The sequence below is a fragment of the Neovison vison genome, chromosome 8 (genome assembly GCF_020171115.1).
Source record: "Neovison vison isolate M4711 chromosome 8, ASM_NN_V1, whole genome shotgun sequence".
Taxonomy (NCBI): domain Eukaryota; kingdom Metazoa; phylum Chordata; class Mammalia; order Carnivora; family Mustelidae; genus Neogale; species Neogale vison.
This window is the reverse complement of record NC_058098.1, coordinates 58,045,798-58,068,062: the sequence shown is the minus strand read 5'-3', so window position 1 is coordinate 58,068,062 and position 22,265 is coordinate 58,045,798. Positions and strand designations below refer to the sequence as shown.

General features: G+C 36.7%; 1 protein-coding gene across 2 annotated transcripts in view; it reads left to right on the top strand.

Annotated features, from left to right (window-relative positions):
- Positions 1-22,265, top strand: part of LONRF2 (LON peptidase N-terminal domain and ring finger 2) — a 46,754-nt gene that overhangs the window by 7,185 nt on the left and 17,304 nt on the right. The window contains exons 2-7 of one of the 2 annotated variants that reach the window (XM_044263669.1): positions 2,665-2,783; positions 17,569-17,691; positions 19,616-19,774; positions 20,310-20,511; positions 20,906-20,999; positions 21,282-21,396. In XM_044263669.1, the coding sequence (XP_044119604.1) occupies positions 2,665-2,783; positions 17,569-17,691; positions 19,616-19,774; positions 20,310-20,511; positions 20,906-20,999; positions 21,282-21,396 (812 nt within the window). Of the gene's footprint in view, positions 1-2,664; positions 2,784-17,568; positions 17,692-19,615; positions 19,775-20,309; positions 20,512-20,899; positions 21,000-21,281; positions 21,397-22,265 lie in introns of both variants that reach the window. The other variant, XM_044263668.1, reaches the window with a different exon arrangement.

Here is a 22,265-nt window from a genome sequence, read left to right as displayed (position 1 = left end):
AATAAATAAATAAAATCTTAAAAAAAAAAAAAAAAAGACACTGGTCAAGCAAGTTTTCACAAACTTTCAAGGAAGATTAACTTTCATCTTATTTCAGATCATAGAGAGATATAGGATATTTTGCATTTAATTTTGTAAGCTTAATGTAGTTTTGATACTATAATCAAGTAAAGCTTAAGGGAAAATTTATAGGCTAGTCTTAACGTATGTACATTAGTTGCCAAAATCTTAATTAAATTTCTTAGTATTTGAATCCAGCCATACAGTAAGACCGAAGGTCAAGATGAGCTCATCCCAAGAATCTAAGGGATTTAATAAATTTCAGTATTAGACAAATTTAATAAATTTCAGTATTAGACAAATTATTCAATGTAATTCACTATAAAGACAGATTTAAGGAGATACACTCCCAAGGAACCTCTCACATACTGTTACAATGCTTTCGTAGAAAACTAGGAATAGAAAAAAATGTAACTAATTTGATGAATATTCTGTCAGGAGCTTACAGTAAACATAATTTATGTTAAAACATCCCATGTGTCCTTTTTTAAATTCAAGAATAAGAGAAAAATGTCTGCTATCACCACTGTTACAGCAATGTGGAAGTAAAAAGAAATGCAAGAAATAAAACCTAACATGCCAGAGCATGCCATGCGCATGATATGGTTGTTTAGAAGAGTATAGAGAATGAACTCTGGCAAAGTGGGAACAAAGTGAGAGATCTTCAGTCTCACCCGCATTTACAGCACAAGTATTGAAGTTCGAACTATAGTTCTAGCAGGCTTTTTTTTTTTTGAGATTTCCAAAATCTCTACAGGTTATTTCTGTATTTGAAAGTAAATTTAATTGTGCATTAGAGGAACTTTCACTTAGTCTTCAGTTGGAAATGATTAATCTGTAATTATATTTACTGTATAATGACATACTCCAGAGATAAATCTGAGAAGAATCTAATAGAATTCTACAAAGAACTTCTAAGCAACAAAATGCTCATTTTAAAACCATATGCTTGTAGATTGACATCCATATTTCATATTCTAAGATGAAAAACATAACATCCCATTAGAGATCATAACCAACACATGAACATTTTCAATTTATTTTGATTATAGGGAACACCAACTTTGAACTTTAAGGAAATGTCCCTTCTCCCAAAGAATTCCATTCTTCTAATTAGTAGACCTGTGTTAACAAAAAAGTACTAAATTATTACTGTTATTTTTAAATTTTGTCAATAAAAAATTTTGTGTGAAAATTTGTTTTCTCTTTTGTTATATAAGTACCTGTACAATAGACTTAAGTTTCTTCCTGGCCTACAAAACCTAAAATACTTACTGTTTGGCTTTTTGCAGAAAAAAAGTTGTTGATCTTTACTCTAACCAGTCAATGTTATTTTAAAAGATTCAACTTTTATTGCTAGATTCTCCATTTCTGCCATTTCTTTCCTCTTTTTCCACTTTTTTTCCTTGTCAGATCTTATATCACACATATGTAGCAATAACACAGTCATAAGTAGTCCCACCATGTCTTGATATAATATCCTTTTGCATGAGTTTTTTATGCACACTTGCTCACTTACCTGCATAAACTAAGAGGAGACATGGTGGCATTTGGAAAGTACCAAGTGCCTAGTTTGAGAGAGCATCAGGGTCTAGGATTGGGAGCAAACTGAAACAGGTATTAGGTAGAGAAATGAGAACACATTAGGTACTTAGAATATTTATTGTCAATTAAAATGCATGCTGTTGCTCTATAACAAAGATGCTGTGATGAGTATAGGTAGACTGAACCAGGTCCATCAGTATGAAAATGGCTGTGATGGTTCTCCTTTCATGAGGTCTGGCTTTGTCACTTTCCCATTGTACCTTGCCAAGTCAGGGACTTCACATACCATACATCAGCTCACAGAGTCATTCTTGACTTCTGTGTAGGTAGGTGTTTCCCCATAGTCTCATACGAGCAGTTTTCAAGCGTTCTTCTGTTTGAGGAAGTTTTTTTTTCCCCTTCTTTTCTCACTTAAGAGGACATACTATAGATACAATTATGATGGTAAGTCCACATCCGTGCAGTTGTATAAGAAAACAACCTATGCGTTTTTGTTTCTTGAGTATGAATTTCCTTGTGTACTTTCAAGAAATTTATTTATTAAAGATTTTATTTATTTATTTAACAGAGAGCACAAGCAAACAAGGGGAGAGGGAGAAGCAGGCTCCTCACTTAGCAAAGAGCCTGATGCAGAGCTTAATCCCAGGACCCTGGGGTCATGACCTGAACTGAAGGCAGATGTGTAACCCTTTGAGCCACCTAGGCACCCCTCAAGAAAGTTATTTTAACTCTTCATTTTTAAGGCCTAGTTATAGCATTAAGATGATTCAGCATTTACTAATTATTGTAGATTATGCTATGCCTAGTGTGTTTTCGGCAGTCTGTATTTCTTGGTGCATTTTGAAGTCTTGTTGATACTCTTTCTGTTTTCCTGAGAGAAGCTATGTAAAGTACACTTACCAAGCTATTAAACCACATATGATTTGAGGGAGGAAAGATTTCTTTTGCCTTTATGTTTATTTTCCAATTTAATATTTTTAGTGACCTAAATATTTATTTTTAAATCTTTAAATTTAAATTTTTAAATTTAAATTTTTTTCTATTGCCCTTGTCTTTCAGCTCCTAGAGATAATTCGTTATTGCTGCTGCGAGCAGAGTTATATTTAACCATGAAGAACTACGAGCAGGCTCTCCAGGATGCCAATGCAGTTTGTCAGAATGAACCTCTCTTAACTAAGGTATTTGACTAAGGTATTTGTTGGCTTTAGAGATAATAAATGTAAGTTTATGGGATTTTCTTAAGAATAAACTAGTGATTGTGATTAGGTACCTACACACAATGTTCATTTCCTTCATGATAGTAGTCTAAATGTAGCAATCCACTTCGTAATAAGCCAACTCAGTTTAAAAGACCAAAAAGTCTCCCAAATGGATTTAGTTAAGAAACACTACTGGGTATTTACCCCAAAGATACAGAGGTAGTGAAATGAAGGGCCATATGCACCCCAGTGTTCATAGCAGCAATAGCCACAATAACCAAACTGTGGAGAGATCCAAGATGTCCTTCAACAGACGAATGGTTAAAGAAGATGTGGTCCATATCCACAATGGACTGTTACTCAGCCATTAGAAAGGATGAATGTCCAACTTTTGTATCAACATGGATGGGACTGGAGGAAATTATGCTGAGTGAAATAAGCAGAGAAAGTCAATAATCATATGGTTTCACTTACTTGTGGAACATAAGGAATAACATGGAGGACATTAGAAGAAGGACAAGAAAAGTGAAGGAGGGGGCATCAGAGAGAGAGATGAACCATGAGAGACTGTGGACTCTTAGAAACAAACCGAGGGTTTTAGAGGGGAGGAGGATGGGGGATGAGTGAGCATGTGGTGGGTATTAAGGAAGGCACATATTGCATGGAGCACTGAGTATCATATGTAAACAATGAATCTTGGAACACGACATCAAAAACTAATGATGTACTGTATGGTGACTAACATAACACAATAATTAAAAAAGAAAAATACTTTGATTACTTTTAGGAGATATTTAGCTGAATAATATGACTTTTTAATAAGTGAAGATATAAACACAATGATAAAATTATATAAATTTGTGAATAAAGGGGAAATGTTTAAAATTACACTTTAGTAAGTTCCTATAATAATCATGATTAACAGTTGGGCCCTAATATGCATGGAACATATATATGTTGTTAGTGAAAGGTAAGTGTTTTGTATGTATTTTGGGATAATTTTAGCCTATGGTCTAATATTGCTTTCTGTGATGACACAAAATTAACTTTGTTAATATAAAAATGATAGCTGAGAGGTGTTTGGGTGGCTCAATGGGTTAAGCCTCTGCCTTCAGCTCAGGTCCTGGGATCGAGCCTCGCTTAGGCTCTCTGTTCAACAGGGAGCCTGCTTCCCTCTCTCTCTCTGCCTGCCTCTCTGCCTACTTGTGATCTCTCTCTGTGTCAAATAAATAAATAAATAAAATCTTATGTCACTGAGGATTAAAAAAAAAACAATGATAGTTGTAGCTTTTTCATGAATCTCTGGATTTATAAAACCCAAAAGAGATTTTAAGGTTTTAAGGAACTTGTAATGAAATTAACGTGGATCACATGCTGTATTAGCTAGTATGTAAAAATACTTTGTTCCTCTGTATTACTTTTTTTTGTTTTAGAAACATTGAAGAGGCATTCACTCATCTTAATAGAAAAGATGCCCTTCTTTCCTTCCTTCTATCCAAACTTTCCTTCTTTAAAACAAAATGTTTTCAGCTTAGATTGAGTGTTAAATTGGAATTGGGGATTAGCCCAAGAATGGGAAACAAATGTTTGTTGCCAAGCCCAGAAATCTGTTTTTTTGCTTGCTTTCTTCACTAAAAACACTTTCTCCTCCTTTTTCTGATAACTTTTCTCCTGTTCCTTGATCTATTAATCTTCTGAGTTAATTTCTGTCAGTAAAGATTGAGCCTTAATTGTTATAAATTATATGTTTAGTATTTCTGACTGACAGTAGACCCGTATTGTCCTGTGAAGCTTGTTTCTTCTCCACAGTATTGATTCTTTGAGCTAAAAACTTGGCAGTGTGTTCTGTGATGAAAGATAGACTTAGATATTACAAAGTTACATAGATAATTTTAACTGTAAGAGAGCCAGAAAAAGAGTTACTAGTTTTGGTGATTTGGATTATGTCTTTAGGGTTTATTGCAAATCTGTGGACCTCAATTCTTGGTAAGTGCCTAGTGAAAAACAACGTTAATAGAAGTATACCCTAATAAATCAATTTAAGATAATGAAGGATAGAAATTTGTTTCCAGGTTAATACTATACGTAAAGGATTAGGGCAGAAGTGACTTTGGAAAGAAAGTAAGTTGAAAGGACTGAGGGAAGGATGAAGTGTTTAACTGTGGTTGAGATGATGGAAGCACTTGTAGAACCAACTTTGAGTTTTCAGTTGGGGACTCCTATACCAGTGTGTTTTATCTAGGCAAAAACTGTCCTTTCAAGCCATCCATCATGGCTGATACTGATTCAAAGCTTTTGGTGCAAATGGAGATAAACCAGTACTAACAAAATATTTGCCCATATGAGAAATACAAGTAGGCATGTGATAAGTTTGATCTTATCCAAATGGGTAAGCATACCTGTGCTTTTTATTTTATTTTAAGATTTTATTTATTTATTTGAGAGAGAGACAGTGAGAGAGAGCATGAGAGGGAGAAGGTCAGAGGGAGAAGCAGACTCCCCGTGGAGCTGGGAACCGCATGTAGGACTCAATCCCAGGATTCCGGGATCATGACCTGAGCCGGAGGCAGCTGCTTAACCAACTGAGCCACCCAGGCGCCCATACCTATGCTTTTTAATGCTCATAGAGTCCTATGCTGGTAAAATAAGTCTCAACAGATTTCAAATTATTGAAATCTTGAAGAGTATGCTTTCTGATAATAGAATGAAAAGAGTAACTGATGACAATAAAATATTCAGGAAATCCTTAGATACCTGTTTTAATCAGATTACCTCTAAACAATCCATGGAATAAAGAAGAAATCACAAAGGAAACTAGGGACTATTTGAAATCATTGATAATAAAGGCACACTACATCTAATTAGTCATATGCAGCTAAGCAATTCTTTGAGGGAAATTTATAACAATTGTAAATGATTAAATAAGGTCTCAAAAGAGTGATCTGTTTCCTCCTTAAAAAACTAAGAAAAGAAGAGCAAATTAAAAGTAGAAAGAAATAAATAGAAGGCTAAGAGTCAATAAATAGAAAACAGAAAAACAATAAAGAAAAGTCAATGAAACAAAACCTGTTGTTTTGAAATGATCAGTGAAATTGATATACTTCAGATTAATCAGGAAAAAAGAGAAAAGATACAGATTACTAATATCAGAAATAAGAGGAGCTATCACTAAAGATCCCACAGACCTTAAAAGAGTAAAAAAAAGGAACAATTTTATGAACAACTTTATACCAATACATTCAACAACCTAGAATTAACAAAATCCTTGAAAGATACAAACTACCAGTATTCATTCAAGAAGAAATAGAGAACCTCAATAAACTTATCACTCTTTAGAGAAACTGAAGTTGTAGTTAACCACCCCCCCCACACACACACAAGATATCATGACCAGATGGAATTACTGGTGAATTCTATCACACATTTAAGGACGAAACAATGTCAGTCCTTCCAAGACTCATCTGGAAAACAGAAAAAGAAGTAACACTTATTTTATGAGAAAAGCATTATTATGATTAAAAAATAACAGGCAAAAATATAAAAAAAATTAAACTGATATCTCTCATTATCTCATTTGAAAATAAATTTGTATGTATTGACAGAATGAAAAAAATGCAATAAATGAAGAAGATAAAACACTTGATAAAACTGAATGCCCTTCATGTTAAAAACTTTGTATGAACTAGAAATGGGGGATTTCCTCAGTCTGATAACCATTATCTATGAAAACCCTTACAGAAAACATCATACTTGATGGTAGGGAATGGAATGCCTTTTTGCTAAGACCAAGAAAAATAAAAGGTGTTTGCTTTTACCACTTACCAATAAGGTACTGGAGGTCCTAGACAGAATGGTAAAACAAAAACAAAAACAAAAAACAAAGATTAAAAAAAGAGAAAAGAAAAGAAATAAAAGGCATAAATAAGAAAGAGGAAAGTGTAATACTGTCTATTCGCAGTTGATATAAATCTCAAGAAATTTACAAAAAGCTTGCAGGATATGAGGTGGTATGCATAAATGAAACTAATCATATTCTACTCACCAACAAGAAACAATTATAAAAATGATATTTGAAAAATAATACTGTTACAATAGTTTTTTAAAAATGACATATTTAGGGATAAAGTTAACGAAGTACCTACAAGATCTGTATACTGAAAACTACAAAACATTGCTGAGAGAAATTAAGTATCAGTAAATAAGTATAAATATGGACAATGTTCATGGATCAGAAGACTCAATGTTAATAAGATGACAGATTTCCCAAATAAAAACAACACAGCTCCAATTAAAATTCTGGTATTTTTCTTTGTAGATTTTGACAAATTGGCTTTAAAACATACATATATTTATGTATGTATATATTTCCACACATTTATGGAAATACAAGGGACAGAAGAGCCAAAACTATTTAAACAAATAAGAATGGATTGCAGGAAAGACACTACCTGATACCAAGACTCACTATAAAGCTACAGTAATGAGACCTGTGTAGATTACTAAAACAGAAGACGGTACAGAAATACACCTACACATAAGTGGTGAATTAGTTTTTTACAATAGTGCAAAAATAACTCTACAGGGAAAGGATAATTTTTCATGACTTTAGTAGGAGACAGTTGAATATCTATTTGCCAAAAAAAAAGAACCTCAACCCTCTCTTTATATTGTATATTAAAATTAACACTAAATGAAGCATAGACTTAAACATATAGTCTATAACCATAGCATATCTGAATCAAAACATAAAAATCTCTGACACTTTCTGTAAAGCAAAGATTTCTTAACCAGGACACAGGACAAATTGTGAAAAAAAAAAAAAAAGTAAATTGGTCTTCATCAAAACTGAAAACTCCTTTCTTCAAAAGATGTTGCTTCAAAAACAAAATGGCAAACAGAATGGGAGAAAATTTTTGTAAGACATATATCTGGTAAACCATATATTGTATATAGCACATATAAAGAACACTTACCAACTCAATCATAAAGTAAATAACCCAGTCAAGTAATGGGCAGGGACAGACACTTCACTAAACAAGACATAGGAATATCAACTGAACACATGAAAAGAGGCTCCACATGATTAGTCACTAGGAAATTTGCAAATTAAAACCTCAAGGAGATACCACTAAATACCCACCAAAATGGCTTAAACTTAAAAGATGGATCATACCAAGTGTGAATGAGGATATACAATGTGGTGGGAATGCAAAATAGGGCAGCCACAATGGAAGACAGTTTTTGAAGTTTCTTTAAAGTTAAGCATACGGGGGTGTCTGGGTGGCTCCGAGGGTTAAAGCCTCTGCCTTTGGCTCAGGTCATGATCCCAGCGTCTTGGGATCAAGCCCTGCATCAGGCTCTCTACTCAGCAGGGAGTCTGCTTCTCTTCTCTCTGCCTGCCTCTCTGCCTACTTGTGATTTCTGTCAAATAAATAAATAAAATCTTTTTTTAAAAAAAAGACTTCTTAAGAAAAAATAAAGTTAAGCATACACTTCTTATATGACCTAACAATCATGCTTTTAGACATTTTCCCAAGAGAAGTAAAAAGATGTTAATGTGATATTTATAACAGCTTAATTCGTAATAGTCAAAGACTGAAAATAATCCATAGGCCCATCAACATTTAACAGAACATTTATCAGCAAGATTGCAGACTAGGGGGAGTCCCAACACTCATTTCCCCCACAAAATCAACAAAAACAATAAATAAACAACTATAAAGCAATGAAAACAGCTCTGGACTACAGTAAAGCAGCAGCAGCAGAAACTCTGTAGAGCCCCAGAGCTAAGGATGGCCGCAAAGAAAAGTGTAGGAAGTATTTTACCTCTGTCACTCCATCTCCCAGTCCAGAGCAGCTCAACAGCAAGAAGGATCCCCTCAGAGGGATTTCATCCCATGGGGTAAAGATAACCAGAAGACTCTTTTAATCCTTGTCATCACCATGAGTTTCTGCAGGCTTTGCTATTGAGGACCGTAATACTCTTTTTTTTTTTTCCAATTTATTTATTTTCAGAAAAACAGTATTCATTATTTTTTCACCACACCCAGTGCTCCATGCAAGCCGTGCCCTCTATAATAACCACCACCTGGTACCCCAACCTCCCACCCTCCCGCCACTTCAAACCCCTCAGACTGTTTTTCAGAGTCCATAGTCTCTCATGGTTCACCTCCCCTTCCAATTTACCTAAATTCCCTACTCCTCTCTAACGCCCCTTGTCCTCCATGCTATTTGTTATGCTCCACAAATAAGTGAAACCATATGATAATTGACTCTCTCTGCTTGACTTATTTCACTCAGCATAATCTCTTCCAGTCCCGTCCATGTTGCTACAAAAGTTGGGTATTCATCCTTTCTGATGGAGGCATAATACTCCATAGAATGGCCAAAATTAACAAAACAGGACCGTAATACTCTTTTTTTTTTTTTTAAGATTTTATTTATTTATTTGTCAGAGAGAGAGGGGGAGAGAGTGAGCACAGGCAGGCAGAGAGGCAGGCAGAGGGAGAAGCAGGCTCCCCGCCAAGCAAGGAGCCCAACGTGGGACTCAATCCCAGGATGCTGGGATCATGACCTGAGCCGAAGGCAGCTGCTTAACCAACTGAGCCACCCAGGCGCAGGACCGTAATACTCTTAAACCAATGCTGAACCCTGCTGATGGAGCTGCCCAGAATTCTGCCTCAGGGTTTCCTTCCCAGGGCTAGCGTTGTTGCTGTGGTGACACCTGCCCCCTGGAGTCCCAAGTTACTGCCCTGCTCTCCAGGTCTAGAATGCTAGAGGGCCTCACCATCTACAGGAAGCAGAGCTGCCTCTGTGTTGTGGCCAACTCCCTCAGTCCTAAGCCTTGTCACTGACCTACCATTTCAAATCTGAGCTTCTGCTGCTCTGCACCCTGCATTCTGGGTCCGAAGTGATGACTTTGACCTGCTACCATTGGGTCAGGCTGCCATTGCTGTGTATCCCACCCCCTTGGTCCTGAGTTGAGGCTATGTAGCTGCTGTTGTGCCATCACTGGGGGCCATATAGCTGCTGCTCTGTGCCCCACCCCCTTGGTCCTGAATTGGGATACCTCTTTGCCCTTTTACCACTAGGCTATCTGCTGAGGCATCTCATTCCCCTAAGCTCAAGTCACTGCAAGAAGGTCCAGAGACCCAGATGCCAGTTCCACAGGTGATCTGCATACACTCTTACACCTCAGATAATGTCATCAGAGCTAAGGGAGTCTGTGACCCAGACCGTGGGCTGAGGTAGTTCTGCATATCACTGAGCCTGTGACCCCAGCTTCTCTGCTGCTGTGAATGCCAGCACACCATCACCAAAGGGGATCCTCTTGGCTAGAACTTAACACCCATGGACAACATAGAACAGGATGATCCCTGCAGGCTTTACCACCAAGGACTCCAACAGCCCTAGCCACCACTGCTATCACAGACACCCATAGGATGCCTATGGTCTTGGGTGCTGAGTATTCCCACAGCCTTCACCAGTGTTGGACTCCATTGCCAGATCTGCATGGAGACTGCCACGGCACCCTAGCCAGCCTGTGCCCTTGCAGCCAACTTTAGAGGAAAGTCTTTCCCCCTTGAATCTACCTTGTCCAGTCAGAAAACCAGTAAGGAAATAATGGACTTGGACTACATTTTAGGCCAAATGGATCTGATAAATACATATAGGATATTCCATCCAAGAGCAGCAAAATATATATTGTTTTTCAAGAGCAAACAGAACATTCTCCTGGATGGTTGATATGTTAGGTCACCAAACAAGTCTTAACAAATTTAGGAAGATTGAAATCTTCTTATTAATTAAATCAGGTATTCTTTCCAGACAAAATGTCATGAAACTAGAAATAGTAACGGGAAGAAAGCTGGAAAATTCACAAATATGTGGAAATGAAACAACAGACTTATAAACAACCAGTGAGTCAAAGAAGAAATCAAAGGAGAAATAAAACTTGAGACAAATGGAAATGGAAACACACATACCAAAACTTATGGGGTGCAGCAGAAGCAGTACTAATAGGGAAGTTTACACCTACATTAATAAAAAATACTTTAAATAACTTAATCTTATTCCTCAAGTAACTAGGAAAAAAAAAACTAAGCCCAATTTTAGCAAAAGGAATAAAAATTAGAGCAGGAACAAAATAGAGACTAGAAAGACAACAGAAATGATCAATGAAACTACGAATTGGTTTCTTGAAAAGATAAACAAAACTGACAAACCTTATGCTAGACTAAGAAAAAAAGATGACTCAAAAGAACGAAATTATAAATGGAGGAAGCATTACAACTGATGCCACAGAAATACAAAGGATTGTAAAGGACTTTGAATAATTATATGCCAGCAATTGACATAACTTCAAAGAACAGGCATAAATTCCTGGAAACGTCCAACTTACTAAGACTTATGAAAATATAAAAAATCTGAACAGACCAGTAATGAGCAAGGAGATTGAATCAGTAATCAAAATCTCCCAAAAAATAAAAGCCCAGGACAAATGGTTTCACAGGTAAATTCTACCAAACATTTAAAGAAGAACTAATACCAATCTGTCGCAAACTCTTCAAAGAACTCAAGAGGAAGGAACACTTCCAGACTCATTTCATGAGGCCAACATTACCTTTATCCTGAATCCAGATAAAGACACTCCAAGAAAAGAAAATTATAGGCCAATATCTCTGATGAACATAGATGCATGACCCTCAACAAAGTACTAGCAAACAGAATTCAGGAACATCTTAAAAGAATTGTATACCATGATCAAGTGGATTTATTGCTGGGATGCAAGGATGATTCTACTGTTGCAAAGTAATCAATGTGATACACCATATTAACATAATGAAGAATAAAAATCATATGTTCATCTCAATAGATGCAGAAAAAATATTTGACATAATTCAACATCCTATCAGATAAAAACTGTCAATGAATTAGGTGTAGAAGGAATATTCTTCAACATATTTAAAGTTATATGTGCAATCCCACAGCTAACATCATACTCAACAGTAAAAATTTAAAAGCCTTTCCTCTAAGATCAGGGATAAGATAAGAATGCCCTCTCTTACCACTTCTGTTCAACATAATACTGGAGAAGTCCTCACCACAGCAATTTGGCAAGAAAAGGGAGAAAATAAAAAGTGTCCAATCAGAAAGGAAGAAGTAAAATTATCTGCTTGCAGATGACATGGTTTATATATAGAAAACCCGAAATACTCCACCAAAAAACTGTTGGAACTAATCAATGTATTCTCTAAAGTTGCAGGACACAAAATCAGCATTCCAATGCTATCTGAAGAGAAATTTAGAAAGTAGTCCCATGTACAATAACATCAAGAATAAAAAAAAATAGCAAAAAATTTAGCCAAAGAGGTGAAAGACCTGTATACTGAAAACCGTAAGACATTGAACGAAGTTGAAGAAGCAAATAAATGGAAAAGTATCCTGTGTTCTTAGATTGGAGAGTTGATGTTAAATTGTCCATACTGCTCAAAGCAATTTACAGAGTCAATGTAATTCCTTTAAAAATTCGAATGGGGTTCCCCTTTCTCCACATCCTCTCCAACACATGTTGTTTCCAGTTTTGTTAATTTTGGCCATTCTAACTGGTGTAAGGTGATATCTCAATGTGGTTTTAATTTGAATCTCCCTGAGGGCTAATGATGATGAGCATTTTTTCATGTGTCTGATAGCCATTTGTATGTCTTGATTGGAGAAGTGTCTGTTCATATCTTCTGCCCATTTTTTGATGTGTTTGTCTGTTTCGTGTGGGTTGAGTTTGAGGAGTTCATTATAGATCCTGGATATCAACCTTTTGTCTGTACTGTCATTTGCAAATATCTTCTCCCATTCCGTGGGTTGCCTCTTTGTTTTTTTGACTGTTTCCTTTGCTGTGCAGAAGCTTTTGTTGCCTCCATCAGAAAGGATGAATACCCAACTTTTGTAGCAACATGGACGGGACTGGAAGAGATTATGCTGAGTGAAATAAGTCAAGCAGAGAGAGTCAATTATCATATGGTTTCACTTATTTGTGGAGCATAACAAATAGCATGGAGGACAAGGGGCGTTAGAGAGGAGTAGGGAATTTAGGTAAATTGGAAGGGGAGGTGAACCATGAGAGACTATGGACTCTGAAAAACAGTCTGAGGGGTTTGAAGTGGCGGGAGGGTGGGAGGTTGGGGTACCAGGTGGTGGGTATTATAGAGGGCACAGCTTGCATGGAGCACTGGGTGTGGTGAAAAAATAATGAATACTGTTTTTCTGAAAATAAATAAATTGGAAAAAAAAATGCTCAAGATTCAGGTTGCTTAACAATGAATTCACCCAGTAGCTAATCAGGAAAGACAAGAAAATACCACTAAACTGTGTTTCTTTGTGCTCGTGTATGGTAAATTTCCTTGATGGCATTTTTTTAAACCACTGAGTTAACACATATTACATATTTCTTATCAATATTTTACACAGAGGGCTGTAGCTTCAATATAATCATTGATATTTAAAATGAATACAATAATTTGTTACTGTGTTTGCTTGAGTCCCTCTAACAAAAATCCCATAGACTGGACAGCTGAAGAACAGAAAGAACAGTTCTGGAGCCTGAGAAGTTCACGATCGGGTGCAGACCGATCTAATTTCTGGCGAAACCCCCTTTCCTGGTTTGCTGATGGATGACTCCTTCATGCATCCTCATAAAATGATGTAAAATCATCAAAAAAAAAATTCTAATGGGGGGTGCCTGGGTGGCTCAGTGGGTTAAGCCGCTGCCTTCAGCTCAGGTCATGATCTCAGGGTCCTGGGATCGAGTCCCGCATCGGGCTCCCTGCTTGGCGGGAAGCCTGCTTCCTCCTCTCTCTCTCTCTCTGCCTGCCTCTCTGCCTACTTGTGGTCTCTGTCTGTCAAATAAATGAATAAAATCTTAAAAAAATTTAAAAATTCTAATGGGATTTTTCATGGAATTAGAAAAAACTATTCTAAAATTCATAAGGAAGCACAAAAGATCCTTAATAGCCAGAGCAATCTTGAGAAAGAAGAACAGAGCTGGAAGCATCACGCTTCCTGATTTCAAATTATGTTGAAAGTTACAGCAAGCAAAACAGTATGGTACTGACATAAAAAATAGCCACACAGACCAAGAAAACAAAATTTAAAGCTATAAATACACCTATGCGTATGTAATCAACTAATCTTATACCAAGGTGCCAAGAACATAAAGTGAGAAAAGGATTTCTTCAATAAATGGTGTTAGGAAAACTGGATATCCATATATGCAAAAGAATGAAACTGGGCTCCTACCTTATACCACCCACAAAAATGTGCTTGGTTTAAAGACTTAAATGTAAAACCTGAAACTGTGAAACTCTTAGAAGAAAACAGGGAAAAATCTCCTTGAGATTGGCCTTGGCAGTTATTTTTTGGATGTGATCCCAAAAGCACAGGTACCAAAAGCTAAAATAAACAAGTAGGACTGTATCAAACTAAAAGCTTCTGCACAGCAAACAATAAACTAAAAAGGTAAGCAATGGAATGGGAGACAGTATTTGCAAACCATATGTCTGAGAATGGACTAATATCCAGAATATATGAAGAACTCCTCCAACTCCATAGCAAAAATTGAATAGTGAGATAGACAAAGGTCCTGACTAGACATTTTTTCCAAAGAAGATCTACAGATAACAAATAGGTCCATGAAAAGGTGCTCAACATTACTAATCAAAGATGCAAATCAATACCGCAATGAGCTAGCACCTCACAACTTGTTAGGATGGCTAGTATCAAAAAGACAAGAGATAACAAATGTGGGCAATGATGTGGGGGAAAGGATACCCTTGTCTTCTGTTAGTGAGAATGTAAATCGGTGCACCCATTATGGAAAACTGTATGCAGCCCCTCTTCAGGTAAAAAATGGAACTACTATATGATCCGGTAGTCCCACTTCTAGGTATATAGAGGAGTGAAGCCAGTATAGCTATACTCAGTTAGTTAACAGATAGCTACACTCCCATGTTCATTATGGCATTATTCCCGGTACCCAAGGTATGGAAACAACCTAAGTGTGGGCAATTTAAGAAGGTGTGACACACACACACACACACACACAGATACACACACACAGGGATATTATTCAGCCTTTAAAAAGAAGGAAATTGTGTTATTTCCAATAATGTGGATGAATCTGGCAGGTACTGTGCTAAGTGAAAGAAGCCAGACAGGAGATAAATACTGTATAGTATTTGTCAAACAAAAAGTGGTTTCCTAGAAACAGAACAGAAGAGTGAATGCCAGGGCCTGGAGGGAGGGGAATATGGGGAAATGTAAGTCAAAGGGTACGAAGATTTTGAGGATCCAATATACAGCATGGTGACTATAATTAATAATGCAGTATTACATACTTGAAGTTTTTCAAGAGTACATACTTGAAATTTTTCAGGAGTAGATCCTTACTACAAAAGAAGGAGGGAAGGAAGGAAGAAGGAAAGAAGTTAAGTATGTGAGGTAGTGGGTGTGTAATTACCTTGATTGTGGGAATCATTTCACTATGTATGTGTATATCAAATCATCATGATGGATGCTATATTTTATATACATTTATATTTGTCAGTTGTTCCTCAATAAATCTGGATTAAAAAATGAATTCAGCTATCATTTGGAGGAGGTTAAATTCTTAGTTTTGGGCTTCATGACAGTATTTTTTTTTTCCTATTTGCTTTAACTCTCAAAATGTATCATTCCTGAGACATTTTGAGGGGATGAACAAGGTAAGCTGTACTATGTACATTACCTATCATAACTGCCATCTGAGTAAGGTTACTGGCCGGCAAGTATCAGGTAGCTTAAAAATTTCTGGTTCACCATATGATTCACTTGCCTGAATGAAGTACTATGAAACTAATAATATTTCTTTTAAAAATTAAAAAATATAAATAAACAGATTTTAGTATAATCATTCATTGGCACCTACTTGGTAATAGGGAATAATGAAATATTGATCTGTTCAGCAATGTGGATGAACTTCAGAAGCATCGCATTAAAATGAAAGAAGGCACACAAATACATGTGTGATTTCATTAAATGAAATTCTCAAAAAAAAAAACTGTAGTGACTGATCAGTGGTTCTTAGACTTGGAAAGAGGTGAGTGAGGATCGACTTTGAAGAGCATGTGAGAACATTCTGGGGTGATGGAAATGTGCTACATTATGATTGTGGTTGTACTTACACGCTGTGTACATTTGTCAAAAGTCCTATATTATACATTTAAAATTGGTGAATTTTATTATATATAAATTACACCTCCATAAAACTGTGGCAGCAAGAAAGTATAAGCAAGTATAAGTCTACCACGGAAGAGAATAGGGAATATTTATGGGATGAGAAAGATCAGCAGATTTTTGGGATGCAGGTAAGTGGACGAAAAAACAGAGAACATTATAGTTCAAATGGGAGCTGACCTCGTGTCCTAATACAAACTCCAGAGAAGATTCAGTTTAAGCTCTTGGGAAAGGAATGAGAAAGGTGGGTTGCTTGAAATACCAGTTCATCCTGCCATGCAGAACAGTAGTGGGGCTAAATAAATAAATAAATAAATAAATAAAAATAAAAAATAAATAAATCATATTGCCCCACCCCCACCTCCTGCAAAGAATTTGGACAGACTGCTTGGGAAAAGTGTGGCTACCAATGCATGCAGGAGATCCCCCGGCCCCCTGAGTAAGCCCCTCTAAATCCTGATACATGGGGCTTCCAGCCTAAGGCTTGGTTTCCCTACTATATACCTCAAAATCAAACCTCTTAAATAGATCCCCCTCACGTACATGAAGGACCCAAAAAGTCTTCCATTTGGCAATGAAGTCTCTATGAAGTCAAGCATCTGACTCAACGTGAGATAAAACCAGTTGGAAACAGCACATCTTTTTAAAAATAAGAATGAAGAAACAGGGACTAACAAGAAAAATATTCAATAAAATAAAGAAGAAAAAGACTAAAATGCATGATCAGGACTGACCCAAATGGAAATATATGAACTGACAAAACAAATTACAGTATTTACAATAAAAAACAAATTACAGTATTTACAATGATTTGAGAAAACACTGCACTCACCACAAAAAACAAAAAACAAAAAAAAACCTGCTGGTGGAAAATACTGATCCATATTGTATTTTGTTTTTATTTCTGTTGTAGTATTTTGTATTATATGCTTTATGTTATAGCTATTTCTGGTCATATTGGTCTTCTCTCACAAGACTATGCTCCTGAAACACAGGAACATGGTTGTGATCTGTGATGACTGAGTATCTTTTTTTTTTCCCCAATTTATTTATTTTCATAAAAACAGTATTCATTATTTTTTCACCACACCCAGTGCTCCATGCAAGCTGTGCCCTCTATAATACCCACCACCTGGTACCCCAACCTCCCACCCCCCCCGCCACTTCAAACCCCTCAGACTGTTTTTCAGAGTCCATAGTCTCTTTAAAATTGGTAGATAGCCACTTCTCTCTTACTTAGCATGGCCCTTGAAACTGCCTTGGGCTCAAATTCCTGGTCTAGTGACTTCTGTGTTCTGTTTATAGATTGTGTTTATGGAATACTCAGATTTGCTCCAGTTCCAGGGTAGTAGACCTAGAGCCATTCCGGGTGGGTTTTTGTTTATTCTAGCTGATATGAAAATTCAGTAGTTCTAATGATTTTTTTCTGGGGCCCTTTGTGTGCAAGTATATTATCACACTTTTAAAAAATGTATATCTTGTCTTTTGATGAATCCAGGGACATCATATGAAGGCTCAGGCTCTTTCTGGATTGGGAAGAAGTAAGGAAGCATTAAAGGAGTTTCTCTACTGCCTTGCCTTAAATCCTGAATGTAACTCAGTGAAGAAAGAAGCACAGAAGGTGTGATTTTTCTTTAAATGAATTTCTTGCTTAAGTCTCATTTATAGCCTTGATGTCCATGCTGAGTAACTCCTGCATGTCAGGTAAACAAAAAATATAGTTCTGAATATTCATGACAGTGTGATTAAAAACACAAGGATTAATGATGAGTTTCACACGTTTGATAATGGTCATCCACGTAATGTTGGCTACGTATCATGGGATGGCACTCGTACAGCGCCCTGCTCCACCGAAGTGATGACATGAGCTGAGGAGGCAGGGTTGATGTGTGAGGCTAGGCGAAGCAGAGTGAGTTTTCTTCGAGTTGTAATTTCAAGCGTTACAGTTTGTATAGGAGCCCTATAAAAGACATTGTGATAATATACAAAATATGCCAGTTCAGCTGGAAAGTTTGAATTGAAATTCTCAGCCAAGCTTAATCAGTATGATGCAGAAATATCTTTTCTCTTATTCAGGTCTTTAACCCAGTCATATTAGAGGTCACTGAGTCACATATACTGTGGGAATCCACCCTAGATTTAAGAGCCCTTACAATAGTTACAAGGTTAAAAGGTTTCCTCCTCTGGATGCATTCTCGTGACCCCGGCATCCACATCTGACAGCAACAGATAGGGGAAATTTTACCTTCCCTTTTGTTCATACCATGAGGTATATTTTTTTGTTTGTGTTTTGTTTTTTTTTAGGCTAATACCATCACACTGTTGGGTCCTATAGGAACTGTAGTTAGCCCAAACACCTAGATCTTTTTTTGTTTTCTGTGAGAACCTTCTAGCAATACTTTTTATCCTTGTATTGTACAGTACATTGGTCTTTCTTAATGCTGTCAAATGATCACTTATGGGTTTTGGCCATGGTTTCAACTTGTCAAAATAATACTGAATCTTAACATTGGCTCTTCTATCTCTGACTGCTTTGTCCCACCTGCAAATTTCACAGGAACCTTAAAACATATCTCAACTGCTCTTTATAACATCTTAAGAAATTCAGCCTGAACTCAAAATTAAGCAGATTTACAAAGGTCTCAGTGCCACAGTCCAGGTCTGGTAATGCTTGAGGTGCTTCTTGTCTTTGTGGGTGATATTTTCTCCCTGTAACATTCTGTGAGTGGTAGGTTTCTTCTTTCTCAGTGCCCAAACACTGCCAGCCTGTTGATGCCCATGAAATGCGGTCATCTCCTGGGCAGACTTCTGCTGCTTTACTGGAGCCCCTCAGAGCCAGTGCGGGGGAGATTGATGTCCCTGCTGAGTGCTGTTCCTTCTTTATACAGGGGTCATGGGTGCGGATGCGCTGACCTGTCACATGAAGAACAGTGGCAAGTTCTTTATTACGTTTCTGTTTCTCCTTTGTACCTCTCTTAGCCTGTGGATTCAGCTGAGTCCATGAGGTTTGGCAGGACAATCAAGTGACTGGTAGTTACTTTCCACCACCACCAAAGGCTAGTTCATGGCTCTTGAACTAGAATTATGGCTCTTCACCTGGTCTCCCTTTAAAGTTCTTTATTGGGTGGGTCTTGTACACTGAGCAGTGTTCTAGAAATATCTCAGTCTTGTGGGTGATCACAACTCGAATTTAATTTAGGATCCTTGCAACCTTTGAACCTCTGATTTTCTCTCTTAATCATGAGACTTTTAGGGGTGATTTTCTGTAGCAGGTGTGTAAGGACCCAGCAGAAAGAAATGGTAATGTTCATATTTTGTAACTGGTAAGGCTAAGCTGGGAAGGGACTGGTAGATAACATGCCTAATCGATGCTTTATGGTTTCAGAAACTTGAGTTTTGAAATAGTGGCAGTTGGAATATGGTAATTATTCTTTTCAGTGTGTTAGGTCTACTTGGCCTTATAGTTTTCTTTGGATCTCTAAGGCATATTATGTATTTTTCAAGAGTTTTAAAATACTTTTTTTTTCTTCTTGGAAATTTTATAGGTAATGTGTGAAGTATTTTTTCCAGCTTCAGAAAACGCGCATCAGAATTTGACATCTTCCATCCAAAGCAGAATATTGAACAGCAGGCTAAAGGCTCAGTGTGCCAGCCACGTAAACACCCAGCCTCTGGAAGAAGGCAGCAGTGCTGGGGGTTCTAAGGTAACGAAGCACGTGTGTTTGTCAATATTACCTTGATTAACCTTTACGTAATTTGTAATTTTGAACACTTATAAGTTATTCATATTGTAGCATTATGTTAGTTGGAAGTACTTCTCAAGACCAGTTTCTAGCTCCTCAACCTGAAAGTTGAACCTTTTGAAGGAAGTTGGTGGAAGTAATGAAAACGATTGAAAGAAACATGTAGAAGCATTCAGGACATCACACGTTGAGAATCCCAGGCATCAGGAGACTCTCGTTTATTTTGGCTTGGGGAAAAGAAAGCAAAAGGGTGATTTGAATATACAAAGATTGATGTTCAGTTGATCTGTCTCAAAAAGAATTATTCTTTTTTTTTTTTTTTAGCCATGGGAAGTGTAAGGCTCATCTTCAAAGTTAACAGATGAAACCTATCATGAAGAAAGAGTATAAGCCCTCTTTTTTCCAGAGATTTTTAAGAAAGGCCACTACAGGATTATTGTTTTCTGTTATGCTATTATTTCTTAATACTCAGGATTCTTTTTTCCTATTTAAACAGAATGCATCTGAGAAATCTGATGTGTTTAGAAATACCAATTCTTCAGTTTTGTATTTTATACTGGGTCTGAACTTTGAAGAGGATAAAGAAGTGTTAGAGAGCATCCTTCCAGGAGCACCCAGCACCGGTTTAAAGAGACAATTTCCAGATGATTTGGAGGACATGCATGAGCTGAATGGCCCTGGGAAAGTACCCAAGAAAGGTCAGCAAGTGATTTTGTCATGGAGTTGTATGACTCCAGAGTGATAGACTGTTAGTTAACATTCAGTATATTAAAAAAAATTATGCAGATAGTTTAAAATGAAAAATGAAAGGAATAGATCAGCTTTATGATGATAGAACAGTTTAAAATGACTAAGCCTACAAAGGCTTCATAGTCAGAAATAGGGAAAATTGAGTTAAAACTTTAACTTTTATTCATGCTTACGGTCCAGATAAATTATTGTTGTGTATGGTTAATCTGATAGGAAACATCTTACCCAGCATGATTTGTTATATTGGTGTGACACATTTTAGCCAGAGGAAATGCAGTTGTTGCATGTTCTTGTCCAGGTGAGCAATGTTAATAATAGCATTTTAAACTTTTTCAGAGGCAGATTCCTCACCTCAAAGGAACATGACCTCTAACGTAGGAGAAAGTCCAGAGCTCTCCATAGATGTAACTGACTTTGAGTGTGCCCTTTGCATGAGGTAGGATGACAGAGAACCTGTGCAACTCTTTGAAAAACTCATCCTTTCTGAATTGGATATCCTAACCATAATGGGCTTTTTATTATCAGAGAAATTATGTATACCTTAGTAATAAGTGATTTATTTTCTAAAAATTTGATAAGGAAAATCTCAGTGGAAAATGGATATCAGTAATTTCTGTAGTCATGAGGGAATTGTCTTAAGGAATTCTTTGAAAATAAATAGATTATTTGGAGATCTCTTTTGGACATTTTCGGCTAAAAACTCAGATATATTTTCCAGGTTGCTCTTTGAGCCTGTTACTACACCATGTGGACATATGTTTTGCCTGAAATGCCTTGAGCGCTGCCTTGACCACGCCCCACACTGTCCACTGTGTAAAGAAAAACTCTCAGAAGTAAGTATTTCTTCTAAAACAACAGGACAATTCGGCCCCTCTTCTCATCCCTCAGTAGATGCTCATTTCTGGGGTTGGCTTTGCTTATACGACCCATTTACTAAAGAAAGTTGGATTTCTCAGTCAAAGAGAGGTCTTTTCCTCTCTGATTTCTCAAAAAGTAGAAAAAGGAAGTTTAGACACAGAAGCAGTTAAACTTGAGGGAAATTTTTAGGCATGAATTATAGTTGAGATACATTGAAAACAGGTAACATAATTGGAGCTCCTACAATGTTATAAATAGTTGAGATAACATTACTGAGTCCTCACCAGGTGTTAATCATAAACGGATGAGATAACATTATGGCACAACTTAATATGTGCTAAGGATTCTGTCCTTTACCTCATCTCAAGGGGAAGTCATATTGTAGTACTCAGTTTTGCACAGGATCAAACACTTGATCAGTTTTGACTACTGGGAGATTGTTTTGGTGTGTTATCAGTTGTGTCTTTTGTCTGTAATCAAAGCCGGTAACACTTGAGATTCCATGGAGGGAAGCTATTTAGTTATGTCTAACTCAAAAATAAACTGCTAAATCCATACCTTAGGTATGGTAAATACAAAAAAATAACACTTAAAAGCTTTTAAAGGCTTTCTGATCAACTTTTCAAATTGTGAATATGTATCAATTCTCTTGGGCTCTGGTGCCACTAACCTTCCATGAAGCAAATTATTTAACTTCTTGGAGGGGGGGGAGTTTAATCTATAAAATAATACTAATAATATTTTCCTTAATTACTTCTAGAGATTATACTCAATATATTTTAAGTAGGACAAAGTGGTGTTTTAAAGATTTGTCTATTTTTAGAGACAGAAAAAGAGTGTGTGT